The 18,227-nt window shown below is 33.5% G+C and overlaps 2 protein-coding genes across 2 annotated transcripts; both read right to left on the reverse strand.

The window, feature by feature from the left end:
* Nucleotides 1–969: 969 nt before the first annotated feature.
* Nucleotides 970–3,285, reverse strand: LOC126714886 (tryptophan N-monooxygenase CYP79A68-like). The gene is made up of 2 exons (XM_050415327.1): nt 2,329–3,285; nt 970–1,596 (listed from the first exon to the last, which is right to left on the reverse strand). Exons 1-2 carry the CDS (start codon nt 3,283–3,285, stop codon nt 970–972), a joined length of 1,584 nt encoding a protein of 527 aa, XP_050271284.1.
* Nucleotides 3,286–15,546: 12,261 nt separating this feature from the next.
* LOC126714972 (tryptophan N-monooxygenase CYP79A68-like) lies at nt 15,547–17,860 on the reverse strand. The gene is made up of 2 exons (XM_050415430.1): nt 16,904–17,860; nt 15,547–16,173 (listed from the first exon to the last, which is right to left on the reverse strand). Exons 1-2 carry the CDS (start codon nt 17,858–17,860, stop codon nt 15,547–15,549), a joined length of 1,584 nt encoding a protein of 527 aa, XP_050271387.1.
* Nucleotides 17,861–18,227: the final 367 nt, after the last annotated feature.

Raw genomic sequence — 18,227 nt, forward strand, 5'->3', positions numbered from 1 at the left:
ATTATGGTAGGTACAAATGAGCAACAGGCATGGTTTTGTGTATACATGCAAGATGGCTAGGAAGAGGGGTTTTTTTTTTTTTTTTTTTTTTTTATTCCGTGAGATAGTTTCAACCTATAGTATCTGCTTTTGATGATAACTCTTTATCATCAGACCAATATACTAATTGGTTTTTTATGTAAGTGAAAATTGAACCCTAAATCTCTTATTCAACCATAAAAAAATCTACCAGTTGGTCGTTCTCTTTAAGGTCAATCTTCTTCAACTCACATGGAATGCTCCATGTAAACTTTGTAGAAGTCTTGCAAACAACACCACGGTAATGTTATTTACTCTTTTTTTTTTTTCAAATCCAATAAAATTTGAAATTATGATGTTCTTTCTATCTCCATGATAACTATTCTTATTATTTAACCAAAACATTAAGGGCATGTTTGGTATACTAAATAGTAATCTTAATTACAGAGAATAAAAATTATGAAATATATTGTAACCGAATAATTAAAGTTATTCATAAGTTTGGTTGTGAGTTGTTAGAATAGAATAAAACTTAAAATTTATTTTAAGAAATATTTTACTCAAATAATTATATTTTTAAAAAATAATACTTTTTTAAATCTGAGAGAGAGATGAGATATTTTTCATGATTTTTTAGTTCTATGATTGTTATTTGCATATGGAAAGTTTATTTATTGAAAAATATATTAATTTTAGAAATTATTACACCTAATAATTATTTTCCATTTTAAAGAATAACTATTCATAAAGAACAATTATTTCTTGCAATAAAAACATTGTCCAACTACTAAATAGTTAGACCATCGAAATAGTTATCACATTAGAGTTCTTATTACAATCTACAAAACATGTCTTAATTGATTTTCTGTTTAAGTAGAATTCAAATAAAATTCTATTATTCAATGACCAAATATATTAGCAGATAAAACTAGAATCCCACTTAATTATCAATTAAGCTGGGTACAAATGAGCAGGCAAGCGTGGTTCTGCGTACACATGCAAGGGTTTGGCGAGGAAGAGTCGGTCGTTCTCTTCAAGGTCAATCTTCTCCAACTCAGGTGGAATTCTCCATGTAAAACCTTGTAGAAGTCTTGCAAATAGCATCACAGTAATGAGTGTCCCTAGTGTACCACCCATGCACCCTCTCCTTCCTCTAGTGAAGGAAATGAACCTCAGGCCAGGTTCTGCAAGCCCCAACTCATGTGAATTATCCTTGAAATGTCGCTCAGGGTTGAACCTTAAGGGGTCCTCCCAAACTCTTGGGTTTCGACCGAGGCCTAATCGACTTAGCAAGACTTGACTACCTTTAGGGATGAAGTAGCCAGCCACAGTAAGATCTTCTTTAGCGACATGGGGGAGATTGAATGGTGCAATTGGGTGAAGCCTAAGAGACTCCCTTGCACAAGCCACCACATAGCTTAGGTTAGGAATATCTGATTCTTCAACAAGTCTCTCCTTTCCAACCACCCTGTCTAATTCCTCTACTGCTTTTTGTAGCTGCTCAGGTTGGTTTAGCATTTCTGCCAAAGCCCACTCCACTATATTGGAAGGATTATCCACAGTTGCAAGGAATAGTTCCTGCATGAATAACAACAAGACTATTAATAGGTATACAAAACTAAACATTTTTGTAAATATATAACATGGACATTTCTGTAGGGAGAAAACTGAAAGGATCCTGTAGAATTCTTTTATTTTATATTTTATTCGAGATAAAAACTATATTCTAGTCTAACGTAAATGTATATATGCGTAAAACTTTCTCTTGAAAACTTGAACTCCAACCCTTACCCTTCACCCTACAAGAACTTGTGGCACGCTAAGAATGTGTGATGGTAGAATCCCCTAGAATTCTTAGATAAATAGAAACCAAATCTTATTTATGGAGTTCTTTAAATCTTATCCATAAATTTATTACAAAAGATATGAGTGAATATTCAAAACAATAATAATTAATATTTCTTTAAATGACACTAACTGGCAAAAATGAATTCACTCATTTCAAAATTGATAAATTTGAATCAATGATAAAAAATAAAAAATAAAAAATAAAAATAAAAAAAAGAAGAATTCCAATCAATGGTTTAAACAAGAAGTTATTTGTAATTTCGTATACTATGCAAATAAGATCCATCAATTAAAAATGATTAAGTGGATACTTCTTTTCTTATCAAACCTAGGTTTGTTTTCAATAGTGAAAAAAAAAAAAAAAGTAATTATTTGGTATCTAATTAAAATGATAATGGAGTATAAAAGTCGTGAATATGGGAATAATTTCTTAAAAACCGATTAAATGTCAAAGTATATCACCGTGATTTGTGCTTTGATCTCTGCCACTGATAGCAATGGCTTCCCATTGTCATCCTTAACTGAAATGAAAACATCAAGAAGGTCTTCAGGCTCGGTCCTCTTCCCCTCTTTCCACATTTCTACTCTCTCATTGATAATCGGATCCTCGTACTTTTTGATAACATTCAAAGCATTCCTCACAGTCTTTTCATGTCCATCTAAATCGAGTGGCTTCAAGATTGGCAAGTAATCAGAAACACACAATGCATACACATACAAAAGCACAGTAAATAGTGCTTTAATATGCTCTTGTTCTTCAACACAAGGCCCTCCATCCTCTCTTCCTTGCCTATAGTACCTTCTGTTGAACATCATTCTCCTCATAATAATTCCAGTGAAGTGTTGGGAAACTAACCTTACATCAACAACTGAGCCTGATTTGCATATATTGTTAACCACTCGGAGAAGATTATCGGCTTCTTCCTTTCGCTTACTACGTAGCCATTCGAGTCTTGTCGGGTTCAATATCTCGTGAGTGAGCACCTTCCTCATCTTCTTCCATTGCTTTCCCCAAGGTGCAACGACTGCAGTCAAGAACCCATCACTGAACATACTAGTGGTGACTGTGATAGGCCTTGATGCCATCACTGCATCATGTTGCCTCAAAAACTCCATGGCAATCTCTGGGGAAGCTACTGGCACAACATACACACTTCCTAGACGTACACAAGCGATTTCTGTGTTCAACTCTTTCATGAGGCTATGCAGCCACCTATATCTAGGTTTTTTCCTCCACATCTCTGGGAGATTTCCCACAATAGGCCATGGTTTTGGGCCAGGAGGGAGTAGGGGTCGCTTGCTTTTAGTGAAGATTTTTGAAAGAAAGAAGAAGATGAATGCAAAGAGAAGCGCAAATAAGAAGGTTACATAAATGAAAACATATTCAGACCCTTGACTGAAGAAGAAAGATAAGGACATGGTCGATATAATGTCAACCATATATGGCTACGTCTTTTCTACAAGCTACAACCAAATCCTCTGTACCACTTTTTGTGTATCACTTTATATTCCACCAATCACTACTTATCATGTGTATGATTGCTTTCCATTTTAAACTTCAGTTATTCTATAAGGAAAGTAAAATGAAAACATGGCAAGTAGTGATTGGTGGAACATAGAGTGATATACAAAAAGTGGTACAGAGGATTTGGACTCAAATAGAGTCCAAATCCTCTGTACCACTTTTTGTGTATCACTTTATATTCCACCAATCACTACTTACCATGTGTATGATTGCTTTCCATTTTAAACTTCAGTTATTCTATAAGGAAAGTAAAATGAAAACATGGCAAGTAGTGATTGGTGGAACATAGAGTGGTATACAAAAAGTGGTACAGAGGATTTGGACTCAAATGGAGTCCAAATCCTCTGTACCACTTTTTGTGTATCACTTTATATTCCACCAATCACTACTTACCATGTGTATGATTGCTTTCCATTTTAAACTTCAGTTATTCTATAAGGAAAGTAAAATGAAAACACGGCAAGTAGTGATTGGTGGAACATAGAGTGGTATACAAAAAGTGGTACAGGGGATTTGGACTCAAATAGAGTCCAAATCCTCTGTACCACTTTTTGTGTATCACTTTATATTCCACCAATCACTACTTACCATGTGTATGATTGCTTTCCATTTTAAACTTCAGTTATTCTATAAGGAAAGTAAAATGAAAACATGGCAAGTAGTGATTGGTGGAACATAGAGTGGTATACAAAAAGTGGTACAGAGGATTTGGACTCAAATAGAGTCCAAATCCTCTGTACCACTTTTTGTGTATCACTTTATATTTCACCCTGTAAAACCTTTTCAGCGTCAATATCTGAACCAAACTCGAAAAGCATCGTGTTATTCCCCACACTTGTCAGTTGAAAACTCTCCTTCGTCCTCCAGAGGGGACGAAAAGTGCGAGCCACTGCATCCATATTCAAACTTCTCTTCGTAAGAAACTTCGCAGCCAACACATGTTCTAATGCCGCCACCTCACTAGAAAGCTTCACCCTTGAACCTTCCTTAGCCGAGAGAGAAAGCCCGTCGCACCTTCTAATAATTTCGTCCATACCCTCAATCAAGCCTACACTTCCCGTCACAAAGAATAGAACAAAGCCCTTCTAGCAACCCAAGTCGCTAAAGGGAACGCTCTTCTTTCTCAAGGAGAAAGGAAACGGCGATACTACAGTCTAGGGTTTTTTAGAAGCCCTAGCCGAGAACAAACTAGTATGTTTTTTCATTAGTGAGATTTTTGGGATCAATATCGGAATGGAATATCCTCGCCCATGCTTATATTTATCAATACAATACATTCAGATTTCAATTATGGCAAGAATTTATAATCCACTTGAGATAAAACTCATTAATAAGTGTAAATTAAAAAGGTTTAAAATATGTGTGTTTTATCCAAGAGTTAGGCATTTTTTTATATACACCACTGTCAATTTTTTTAAGACCTTCTCCTTTCTCCCGTGTGTGCGTTAAAATACTTTCAATTCTCAAAATAAAAAAAAAATAAAATAAAAACATACTCATTAAAACTCTATTATCTTTATTTAAAAAATAAATAAACTCAATTATCTAATATAATATAAGAAAATAAATAAACTCGTATAATTACTCTTCTCATTAAAATCTATATATCTATATCTATATAATAACTAATAGTCGAAATGTTTAAATTTTCGTTGACCACTCTTCATTGCGCCACGTGACTACAGAAATTATTGCCATGTAAACATCTAAAAACACCGAATAGTTGTGTGGTTTGATTCTTAGACCTTTTCACTCTTTAACAAAAGAAAAAACCGTCTAAAAAAAAACTGCCCAAACTAAACAGATGAATGAAATGAAAAACAAGGAGTGAAGGAAACAAACCCACACAGAAAACAAGGATACGCACTCCACTGACCCATATTAGAAAAGTAAAAGAAAATTTAACGTTGGCTTCAACTACGGAACAAAGAAAAATGTTGAAGTGGCGGACAAAAGGGAAGTGGTAGTAAAAAAGTTGGAACTAAAAACAGAAAGAAAGCGAGTCCACTCAGCAAATAGAATTTTGACTAGTTAAAGCAGCATTTCATTTTGCGGGATGATTGTTGAAGAGTCTTGAGCAAGAACATCAATATGACAGGATGGTTTCAACAATTTCCTCCATATACTCTGACTCCGGACTACAATTACAAGGGTACCCATAATTATTTATTTTATTTTATTTCAAAATTGAAGTTATTGATCAACTGATCATACAATTAAGAGGAAACGAGTTATGAAAAATTGAATGAAATGCCAAAAATATGATTGGATAATTAATTTCTATGGCAATGAACGAACTACTTCAAATTAACAAGCACATATTAAATCAAGTTTATTGGGTTCTACAAATAGCTAAAATCCACAAATTTTTTGTATTTTTAAGAAAGATGAAAGAAAAGAAATTGAGAAAAAATTACCAAATGAATATGAACCACTATTTATAACCAAAGGATTATGACCACCTTCAATAGGCACATTTTCATTAAATATGCACTTTTTTGTTAGTAGACACATTTTCATTCAACAGACACATTTTCAGTCAATAGGCACGTTTTGATTCAGTAGGCACATTTTCAGTCAATAGACACATTTTCGTTCAATAAGCACCTTTCATATATATCCAATATGAAGGGTTATGACCTTACCCAATAGGTTATAACATTTCAATAGGCACTTTTTGGTATATCTAATTTGAAATATTATGACTTTTCAATACGCACCTATTGCTATATATACTACAACTTACCTTGTATATATCTATATATACGACACAAACTAAACTAGAGATTCTATCTCTTATTCCTTCTCAAAAAACACTAATAAATAAAATAACATTACTTTCTTCTACCTAACTAATAAAACAATGTGCTATTTCTTTCGATATCATTTTTTAAATGCATTTTTGCTTACTACTCCAACTCAAAAATAATGGTTTTTTCTTTTCCTAAAACTCATCCAGTAGCTATTCCCGTATATCACATGGGTTAGTGACTAGTTTTATTAATAGCCAACAATCTTGCATAGATCAACTAACATTTTCAATGTTGTAAATGGAGACATCCAAGGTTCAAATGCCTTCTCCTCATTGTTGCAACTAATTATCAAAAATATAAATAAATACAAAAATATCCTATTACCTAAATATAATTCGAAATATAAAACCCATATCATGGTACAACACTAATGGAGTGTGTAAATAGGGGCTTTTACAACGTGTCCTTATCAAAAAGAGAACCTACTCATACTTATCTTAGTGTTAAAATTTCTATTCTACATATTCGATCGTGTAGTCAAAATGAAGGTGATCTTACCCCCAAGGGGTTGGTTTTGTGATCCATAGGGCCTCATTAGATCCATGATTACCTAGGTTCATAACTCTTACCTAAAATTTCTATTATACACTTACGCATTAGTCGCTCTCTTTTTTCTTTTTTCTTTGCAAAAAATGCGACCAGGTTTAACACTAATGGAGAGTGTACGTAAATAAGGGCTATTATACTCATGGTTTTAAAAACCGGTACGGTCAAAGAACCGGAATAGAGAGTGGTTCTTGGTTTTATGGTCGGACCGATGCTGTCATAAATAATTAATTAATAATTATAAAAATAAATAAATAAATAAATAATTTTATGACTAAAATTTTAACTAAAAAATTAAATTAAATAACAGTAAAACATTAAACCTTAACTTTAATTTATAAGAAATGATATGTTCACAATATTTTCACAATATTTTTACAACAAATTTTAATTGGCAAATTGTTACTAGTTGTTGTTGTCAAAAAAGTAATCTTAGTATTAAGTTCAAATTTGAATTAATAACAATTAACCACCTATAATTTATTGTAAAAACATTATAAATATAACATCTTTCTTTATTTATATATTAGACAACCAAACTTAAGCTCACTACAAAAATTATTTTAGTTATTCTTTCATTTTTCAAATATCAAAAAGTCACCAATGAGTGACAATATCATTGCCCATTTCTTTTCCACCACATATCCTACCTTTAGTTCTTTACACGTTGATACTCCACCCACCACATATTTTGAAACCTTACATCCCCACCTTGGTTAACTAAAAGCTCTGTACTAGTTTCTTCTTTTATCTTTTTCTAATTTCTCATCTCTTTGCCTTCAATACTCTCTCTCGGTAAATATATGTGCATCAGTGCATGTGCAAGTCTCCAAGAGCAGAAGCAAGATTTTTCTCATTCTTTTTATTCAGCCAAAAAAAAAAAAAAAATACAAGAGCAGCAAGAAAAGCTCTTAAATTGAAGTGGACAAACTGTACCTGCGTGGCTGCATCTCTTTGGTTTGGGTTTCCTCAGTTCTTTTCAACTATGTCAAGTGACTCAAGTCATAAATAGTAAATCTAATATTTTTGGTGTCAATGTGGGCATATAAGGCTTCACAGCTTTAGACTTAACAACATTTTCAAAGTCAAAACCTCTCTTCTTCTTAAATCTGAAACAAAATCTCTTATTTATATTTATTTTTTTGCTCAGAAACACAGTAGCTGAAGTGTTAGTGAACAAGCTTAAAACCAGTTTAACCGTACCGGTTTCCGGTTTTTCGGTTAAACCGGCAGTTTTTTCCGTTTTTTCCTTCATTTCCGGTTTTTAATCATTACCGGATCGGATTAAGGTCCGATTCCCAATTGAATCGGCCGGTCCGGTCCGGTTTTTAAAACACTGATTATACCATGTCCTAATTAAGAAGAGAATCTACTCCTTCCTATCTTGGAAAAAATGGACATTTGCCCCTTTCGTCAAAACTTTTCAACAAAATGTCTCATATATGAAACTATTTAGAGAAATGCCCATGTTTTGAAACCCGATTTTCTAAAAATGAGTTTTAACTTAAAACTCGATTTTTGGACAATCGAGTTATAGCGAACTAAAAATTAAAAAAATAATATATGGAATTTAAGTTCCATGTGAAGTACTCGAGTTCATAGAACTAGAGTTCCTTGAAAAAATTCAAGTAGAACTCGAGTTCCATGAACTCAAGTACTTTACATGAAACTCGATTTCCAAAAAAAAATTTCTAAGTCCACGTTCGCTATAACTCGATGTTCCAAAAATCGATTTTTACATATTCCTAATTAGTTTCAAACATGGGGCATTTTGCTAAAAAGTTTGTGAGAAAAGGATAAAAACCCATTTTGGCTTCCTATCTTATTGCTAAATTTTCTATTCTACTTTTTTGTGCAATCAACATGAAGGTGATTTGATCCCAAATGATTGGTTTAGCAGTTTCCAATGTCTCATGAAATCCATGAGGTCTTGTGTTCACAACTCTCAACTTACATCTTGGCACCCCCAATTAGTTCTGAATTAAGGAAATGTTTTATGGTAAACTTTTATATTTATTATAATATACACACACACACACACATACATACATATGTATATATATATATATATATATATTTATAAATATAAAAAATAGCGATAAACCCGAAACGGTACACCGGTATTCAAAATATATTGTACCACTGGCCAAACCAATATAGCCTCCGGTACAATATTGACTCTCTTGCCCCCAAGAGATTCCTCCACATGATTATGTAATATATGTTGAGATGAGAGAATTATTCAAACCCGAAAAGTAGCCATGTATTGAAAGATCTCTGGATATCCATGTTAACAACAAAAAATGAAGGTGATCTCTTTGCATAGACCTTTGAATGCATGGGCATGATGCTATCAGATATTGGGAGATTACTTAAACATGGAAATTAAATACTCAACATCAATCTCCTGATTCTCCTTAGCTTTCGAACAATAATACTATTGACACACTCATATTCGCATTCAATTTCATAATTTACTGACTTGTATAACTATGAGTGATCAACAAAAAATGAAGGATGTTTAATAGTGAGTAGAAATTATCCATCACTCAAAGTCATGCAAATCAATAAGTTATGAAATCAGGTGTGTCCATTTATATTATTGTTTTTCAAAAGTTTAATTTAATGATAATTTATATTAATTTTTAGGCAAAAATCCATTCACATATTTTTTGCAAAAAAATATGGGTTTTATACTATTGTCATTTTGTGAGAAAGAGCCAGAGCGCCTACTTTAATTACTTTTTCTGGTTGTGACATATTTTGACATTAATAAATAATAAATGGATTTTCTCTTTTTATTCTACTAATTAGGGTAGCATGGGCAAGGCACGTGCTTCCTGTGGAAAAAAAATACTGTAATAATTAAGGTCAATTCTAGATTTTATTTGTATTACAAAACAAATATATGAATCATTTTATTTTTAAAGTGTTGGGATAACAACGTGCTTCCCGTGGAAAAAAAAGTACTGTAATAATTAAGGTCAATTCTAGATTTTATTTGTATTACAAAACAAATATATGAATCATTTTATTTTTAAAGTGTAGGGATAAGGGGCCAACTCATATATTGGGCCTTGGGCTTGGCCGAGAGCATGGATAGTCCGAGGACGAACGAATGGCAATGAGTAGTTCAGTCTTAGGATCTAATGAGCAAATACAGAAGGGGAGGGTGGTCCGAGGAGGAATGACTCCTCGAACATGATGATTATAGCTCAGACGTGTACTCCAGCTATCATGGTGACCTTCCAGGAAGCTTCAGTGACAAGGACGTGTATCATAAACGTATAAGGATGATAGGAACATAAAAATATCTAATGGAAAGCTGTTACCACCACATTGAATGCACTGCAGCTACTTTTTTGGCCGCATTTATGTTAAGGAAATCCCTTAACAGTACTGTCTTGGCTACCACGATTCACAGAAAGTTAGAGAGGATGTCTGATGGGACAAGTACTCAAGTAAGGGATCAAATGATCAACAAGTGTAGGGTCAAGATGGCCTAGAAAAAGCTATATAATGCAAGAGACCCTCCATGAGGAAAGGGATCGGAAAAATAGAGAAAAAACACTATAGCAATCAAAATTGCACTTACAACATGTTTAATTGGTTTATATGATAACTGACCTCCTCAGACAAGGATTTTCTCATTCATCTTGCACCTCTCATGCATCATCGTTTACCCTTGTTCATATCTTATTTTCTTTCCCTCCTTCCTCTTGATTCATTTGTCTATTCATGACAAAAAGGGAGAGAGTATACCGGAGAGTATATTGATGTGTTTCGTCATTTCTATATGACTCATGTGCACATTCTTAGGGGGAAAAATTCTACCTCGTGCACATTCGTAGGGGGAGAAAGCCTTTGAGGAGATGCATATACCAAGGGGGAGAAGACATCCTTTTTTAGAAAACCTTGTTTTGTCTTTATTTTATATTATGCTTATTTTCTCGTTGTTTTATGGTACTTTGAGTTATGTTTAGTATCTATGCTTTGCTGCTCTCATCGCATCATGCTTATGTGTTGGACATGCATACATCCTTATGCTATTGTGCTTTATTGATTGCATATTCGGATGATCATTTGCTTTGCTATATGATCATTGTAATCATTTCCATATGACTGTTTTGGTGTATGATCAAGTTGCTCACATGTTTCACATCATATTTACTTGATCGTAATTTACTTGTTACATTATACTTGTCATTTTATCACTTGATTTACCTTGAAGATCTAATGTGTTTTGTGCAAGTGTTTTAGGTTACAGGTATATATGTTCCAAGTTCATCACAGCTTCTAGATTTAGGTATGAGTGAGTTTTTCCATTGTTCCCAAACTCGTGTTTAGGTCTAGAGTCTGTTATAGGGTGTTTTGTCACAGAATAGCTAAAGGGGGAGATTGTAAAGTTGTAATTTACAACTATGTTTTATGTTGGCTTTATTCCATGACAAAAAATGTTGTAATTGCTTTTATTTTTTTCCTTGTATTTTGTAGGATTTTATTGTATTGGGTTTAGTATTAAGTTGGTGAACAATCAATGGATTTCGTGAGAAACTCACAAGAAGCTAACCCGCGAAAGAGCCATGTGAGAAGCACATGCTGGAAGCTGAAGAGTCGTGCCAGACTGTCAGTTTCGCAAGTGTCTCGCAAGTAAAGCCTTCCCGCGAGGTAGTCACGAAACATTTTGCCTGAAAGATTTTTAAATGTGACTTTTTTACCCTTCACCCATACTATATATACCCTCATTACCCACAAATTGTGAAGAGACCATTCAGAGAGAAAAACCCTAGATAGGTTTTCTACAACACACACACCCATCTTTTAGAGAGAGAGCTACCCATCCTTAGTGAGAAATCATTGTAGCCTCTTCTCCTTCCCTCTCCCATTGTCATACCTTGAGAGGAGATTTGTACCCAAACATAACCCACACCTATTCAAAGTGTAGAGAGTGTTTTGAAGATGGGGAAGCTTTAGGGATTTACCAAAAGAAGCCAGGAAGGCTTGGTGGATGCAATCAGGCGTATTGCGGGATCTGGAAAGCGAGACAAGACACAGTTTCGAGAAGCCTTGTTGGAGTAGGAGCTTGGAGGGCTTAGATGCATTGGGTAGACTAGGCTTAGTGGGTCTTTTGCTATTCGCGTATCTTAACTGATTGTCTAGTGGATCGATTACCGCTTGGAGGGCGGCGGTGAGGTTTTATGCCGAGTACTTCGGTTTCCTCTTCGATAACACTTCGGCATGTTATCTTGTGTTTGCGTTCTTCTTCCCTACTCTTTTACCATTCATTTTACTACTGTGTTATAATGATTATGGGTTAGAGTAGTTTGTTTGTTTATCCACTCGTATTTACCCTTTTTCGCACTTTGTATAAGTTAAAGTAAAATCAATCGAGCTATAATCTTTTATTTGGGGGTCTAAACAGCTCTTGTGTTTTTAACGTATTTTCGAGCTTTCAATTTTTAATTCTTTTTTTTTTTCTTATTAATTTTACAATTTACTGTTATATTTTCTCTAAATTTTCCCTACGTTTTATCATTTCTTCTACTATCTACCTTAATATCACATTATTTTTGTTAAAAAAGAAAAAGGAAAAAAAAAAGAAAAAAAAAAGAAAAAAGAAAGATAGACCTATTAAATGGATGAGTCAATCAAGTTCATATAAAAAAAACAAATCATTTTAAACGACTTGTAAAATATATGACCCTTTTTCTTGTTACATTTTAGGATTGGATCAATATCAAGTCAATGCATATTTTTCATATGCAAAAATAATATAATAATAAAAAAATGAATAAATTGATTATATTGTGTCTTTGTCTTTGTCTTTCTTTCAATACAAATACAAAAACAAAAACAAATACTCAAAAAAAATTAAAAATTAAAAAAAAAATGATATTTTATGTTTACAAGCTCAACTAATATTATCATCACCTCAAAAGAACTAAAAAACTAAAAAAGTACTAGCTACCAGGGACAATATTAAGTTATCAACCTCCGCATGTATACTTATTCCTATTGCATATAAAATAATAACAAAATTAAATTAGATAACTAAATAAAAAAAATCTTTAAAAATAAAAGATAGCATGTTACGTAAAGGAAAAATAAGTAAATATTTAAAATAAATTGCATCTCACTCAATATTAGTAGTAGATTGCATGAAAGTCAAGGCCATTGAGTCGTTACAAAGATAATTGATTTCCACAACAAGAGTCGTCTCATACAGATTTCGTAAGTTTAAAGTCCTCATAGTTCATTAATTATTTTGTTCTAACTTTGTCAATATTTCCTTTTCTTTCCTCTATCTTTACGGTTAGCACACCTATCTCCACAACTCTATAATTTTATTTTCCAACTAAAATCAAGGGAATCAATATTATACTGGTACCAGCCATACTGAAAAAAATATATCATACTGGTCATTAAGTCAGTACTGGTACTCCTTTAAAATGTACCCAAAAAAATACTAGGTTACACCGGCCTAGGCCTGTACCTAGCATACTCGGATGTATTGGCTGGTATAATTAAGAGCAAAAAAAAAATGTTAAAATTTTGAAATTAAAAAAAAAAAAAAAAAAAAAAAAAAAAAAACCAAACAAACAAACAAACATGTTATTTAAGCTAATGAATTGGTTAATTAGTGTACTTAGGCTATTATTTAGACTTTAAATTTTTTGTTAATAAACATAAAAATTAATAAATTCATACTTTCATAAAATAAATACAAGCATGCATGTATGTATGTATATATATATATATATATTGTAGGGGCATTGGGCATTGGAGACTGTCGTTTATGTGTGTCTTGGGCCCAAGGCCCAAGCCGAGGACTAAAGACCATCCGAGGAGGGGTGAACACCATCAAGGGGACCCATGCTAATGGGTGATGAGGTCAGCTTTAGCCATAATGGCATAAGAGGGTAGGCTGAGGACAGATGTCACCTCGGACTGATTATGCTGAGGTCTGAACAAGTAGTCTACCATCCAGAAAGGTATTCCAGAAAGTTCTGTGAGCACGGACAAGCATTGCAAAAACAAAGTACAAATGGAAGCCCTAAAATATCTAAGAAGGAATCCACTACCATCGTATTTAAGGCTCTGCAGCTAACTTTCTGGCTACATTAGTGTGGAGAAGACTCCTGAACAGGGCTATGTTGGCCGTCCCAACGCACAAGGTAGCCTGAGGAGGTGTCCAATGAGACAAGCACTCAAGTAAGGGAATGGATGGCCAACGAGTGGAAGGCCAAGATCGTTTGAAGGGGACTATATAATAAGAGAAATTCTCCATAGAAGGGGGACGGAAAAAATCAAGAGAGAAATACTGTAGCAATTAAGAATCAAACTTGTAATCATACTTGTAAGGAATATATAAAAGCTAACCTCCTCGAACTTGTGCCAAGGATTGTTTTTCTAAACTCAATCCAAGCATCTTCTTAGTTCTTGTGAGTTGAGCCTATTTTACCTGCGATCCAATTCACTCTGTCCCAGTTTTACAAACCACTCTCTATAAATTCATTGTTCTGGGCTTTTTGAGCCTTACTCCATTCGATCTTGGGTTGGGTTCCAAATTTGGTCCTTACATATATATATAGAAATATATAAATAGCATGTTTTCTAAAATGGTACTCTAATATTATTTGGTATCGAAATATTTTGTTCCTATGAACAAAACAAAACAGCCTCTAGTACAAATTTGACTCATTTGACTAAAAATATAATTAGTTTTTTTTATATGTTGGATTCAAATTCAAATCTTTTATTCAATGACCAAAAACTTTATAAGTGAAATAAATTAAAATCTTATTGATATTATTAATTACACATTAATTATGGTAGGTACAAATGAGCAACAGGCATGGTTTTGTGTATACATGCAAGATGGCTAGGAAGAGGGGTTTTTTTTTTTTTTTTTTTTTTTTTTTTCCGTGAGATAGTTTCAACCTATAGTATCTGCTTTTGATGATAACTCTTTATCATCAGACCAATATACTAATTGGTTTTTTATGTAAGTGAAAATTGAACCCTAAATCTCTTATTCAACCATAAAAAAATCTACCAGTTGGTCGTTCCCTTTAAGGTCAATCTTCTTCAACTCACATGGAATGCTCCATGTAAACTTTGTAGAAGTCTTGCAAACAACACCACGGTAATGTTATTTACTCTTTTTTTTTTTTCAAATCCAATAAAATTTGAAATTATGATGTTCTTTCTATCTCCATGATAACTATTCTTATTATTTAACCAAAACATTAAGGGCATGTTTGGTATACTAAATAGTAATCTTAATTACAGAGAATAAAAATTATGAAATATATTGTAACCGAATAATTAAAGTTATTCATAAGTTTGGTTGTGAGTTGTTAGAATAGAATAAAACTTAAAATTTATTTTAAGAAATATTTTACTCAAATAATTATATTTTTAAAAAATAATACTTTTTTAAATCTGAGAGAGAGATGAGATATTTTTCATGATTTTTTAGTTCTATGATTGTTATTTGCATATGGAAAGTTTATTTATTGAAAAATATATTAATTTTAGAAATTATTACACCTAATAATTATTTTCCATTTTAAAGAATAACTATTCATAAAGAACAATTATTTCTTGCAATAAAAACATTGTCCAACTACTAAATAGTTAGACCATCGAAATAGTTATCACATTAGAGTTCTTATTACAATCTACAAAACATGTCTTAATTGATTTTCTGTTTAAGTAGAATTCAAATAAAATTCTATTATTCAATGACCAAATATATTAGCAGATAAAACTAGAATCCCACTTAATTATCAATTAAGCTGGGTACAAATGAGCAGGCAAGCGTGGTTCTGCGTACACATGCAAGGGTTTGGCGAGGAAGAGTCGGTCGTTCTCTTTAAGGTCAATCTTCTCCAACTCAGGTGGAATTCTCCATGTAAAACCTTGTAGAAGTCTTGCAAATAGCATCACAGTAATGAGTGTCCCTAGTGTACCACCCATGCACCCTCTCCTTCCTCTAGTGAAGGAAATGAACCTCAGGCCAGGTTCTGCAAGCCCCAACTCATGTGAATTATCCTTGAAATGTCGCTCAGGGTTGAACCTTAAGGGGTCCTCCCAAACTCTTGGGTTTCGACCGAGGCCTAATCGGCTTAGCAAGACTTGACTACCTTTAGGGATGAAGTAGCCAGCCACAGTAAGATCTTCTTTAGCGACATGGGGGAGATTGAATGGTGCAATTGGGTGAAGCCTAAGAGACTCCCTTGCACAAGCCACCACATAGCTTAGGTTAGGAATATCTGATTCTTCAACAAGTCTCTCCTTTCCAACCACCCTGTCTAATTCCTCTACTGCTTTTTGTAGCTGCTCAGGTTGGTTTAGCATTTCTGCCAAAGCCCACTCCACTATATTGGAAGGATTATCCACAGTTGCAAGGAATAGTTCCTGCATGAATAACAACAAGACTATTAATAGGTATACAAAACTAAACATTTTTGTAAATATATAACATGGACATTTCTGTAGGGAGAAAACTGAAAGGATCCTGTAGAATTCTTTTATTTTATATTTTATTCGAGATAAAAACTATATTCTAGTCTAACGTAAATGTATATATGCGTAAAACTTTCTCCTGAAAACTTGAACTCCAACCCTTACCCTTCACCCTACAAGAACTTGTGGCACGCTAAGAATGTGTGATGGTAGAATCCCCTAAAATTCTTAGATAAATAGAAACCAAATCTTATTTATGGAGTTCTTTAAATCTTATCCATAAATTTATTACAAAAGATATGAGTGAATATTCAAAACAATAATAATTAATATTTCTTTAAATGACACTAACTGGCAAAAATGAATTCACTCATTTCAAAATTGATAAATTTGAATCAATGATAAAAAATAAAAAATAAAAAATAAAAATAAAAAAAAGAAGAATTCCAATCAATGGTTTAAACAAGAAGTTATTTGTAATTTCGTATACTATGCAAATAAGATCCATCAATTAAAAATGATTAAGTGGATACTTCTTTTCTTATCAAACCTAGGTTTGTTTTCAATAGTGAAAAAAAAAAAAAGTAATTATTTGGTATCTAATTAAAATGATAATGGAGTATAAAAGTCGTGAATATGGGAATAATTTCTTAAAAACCGATTAAATGTCAAAGTATATCACCGTGATTTGTGCTTTGATCTCTGCCACTGATAGCAATGGCTTCCCATTGTCATCCTTAACTGAAATGAAAACATCAAGAAGGTCTTCAGGCTCGGTCCTCTTCCCCTCTTTCCACATTTCTACTCTCTCATTGATAATCGGATCCTCGTACTTTTTGATAACATTCAAAGCATTCCTCACAGTCTTTTCATGTCCATCTAAATCGAGTGGCTTCAAGATTGGCAAGTAATCAGAAACACACAATGCATACACATACAAAAGCACAGTAAATAGTGCTTTAATATGCTCTTGTTCTTCAACACAAGGCCCTCCATCCTCTCTTCCTTGCCTATAGTACCTTCTGTTGAACATCATTCTCCTCATAATAATTCCAGTGAAGTGTTGGGAAACTAACCTTACATCAACAACTGAGCCTGATTTGCATATATTGTTAACCACTCGGAGAAGATTATCGGCTTCTTCCTTTCGCTTACTACGTAGCCATTCGAGTCTTGTCGGGTTCAATATCTCGTGAGTGAGCACCTTCCTCATCTTCTTCCATTGCTTTCCCCAAGGTGCAACGACTGCAGTCAAGAACCCATCACTGAACATACTAGTGGTGACTGTGATAGGCCTTGATGCCATCACTGCATCATGTTGCCTCAAAAACTCCATGGCAATCTCTGGGGAAGCTACTGGCACAACATACACACTTCCTAGACGTACACAAGCGATTTCTGTGTTCAACTCTTTCATGAGGCTATGCAGCCACCTATATCTAGGTTTTTTCCTCCACATCTCTGGGAGATTTCCCACAATAGGCCATGGTTTTGGGCCAGGAGGGAGTAGGGGTCGCTTGCTTTTGGTGAAGATTTTTGAAAGAAAGAAGAAGATGAATGCAAAGAGAAGCGCAAATAAGAAGGTTACATAAATGAAAACATATTCAGACCCTTGACTGAAGAAGAAAGATAAGGACATGGTCGATATAATGTCAACCATATATGGCTACGTCTTTTCTACAAGCTACAACCAAATCCTCTGTACCACTTTTTGTGTATCACTTTATATTCCACCAATCACTACTTATCATGTGTATGATTGCTTTCCATTTTAAACTTCAGTTATTCTATAAGGAAAGTAAAATGAAAACATGGCAAGTAGTGATTGGTGGAACATAGAGTGGTATACAAAAAGTGGTACAGAGGATTTGGACTCAAATAGAGTCCAAATCCTCTGTACCACTTTTTGTGTATCACTTTATATTCCACCAATCACTACTTACCATGTGTATGATTGCTTTCCATTTTAAACTTCAGTTATTCTATAAGGAAAGTAAAATGAAAAC

The sequence above is a fragment of the Quercus robur genome, chromosome 1 (genome assembly GCF_932294415.1).
Source record: "Quercus robur chromosome 1, dhQueRobu3.1, whole genome shotgun sequence".
In the NCBI taxonomy this organism is placed as follows: Eukaryota; Viridiplantae; Streptophyta; class Magnoliopsida; order Fagales; family Fagaceae; genus Quercus; species Quercus robur.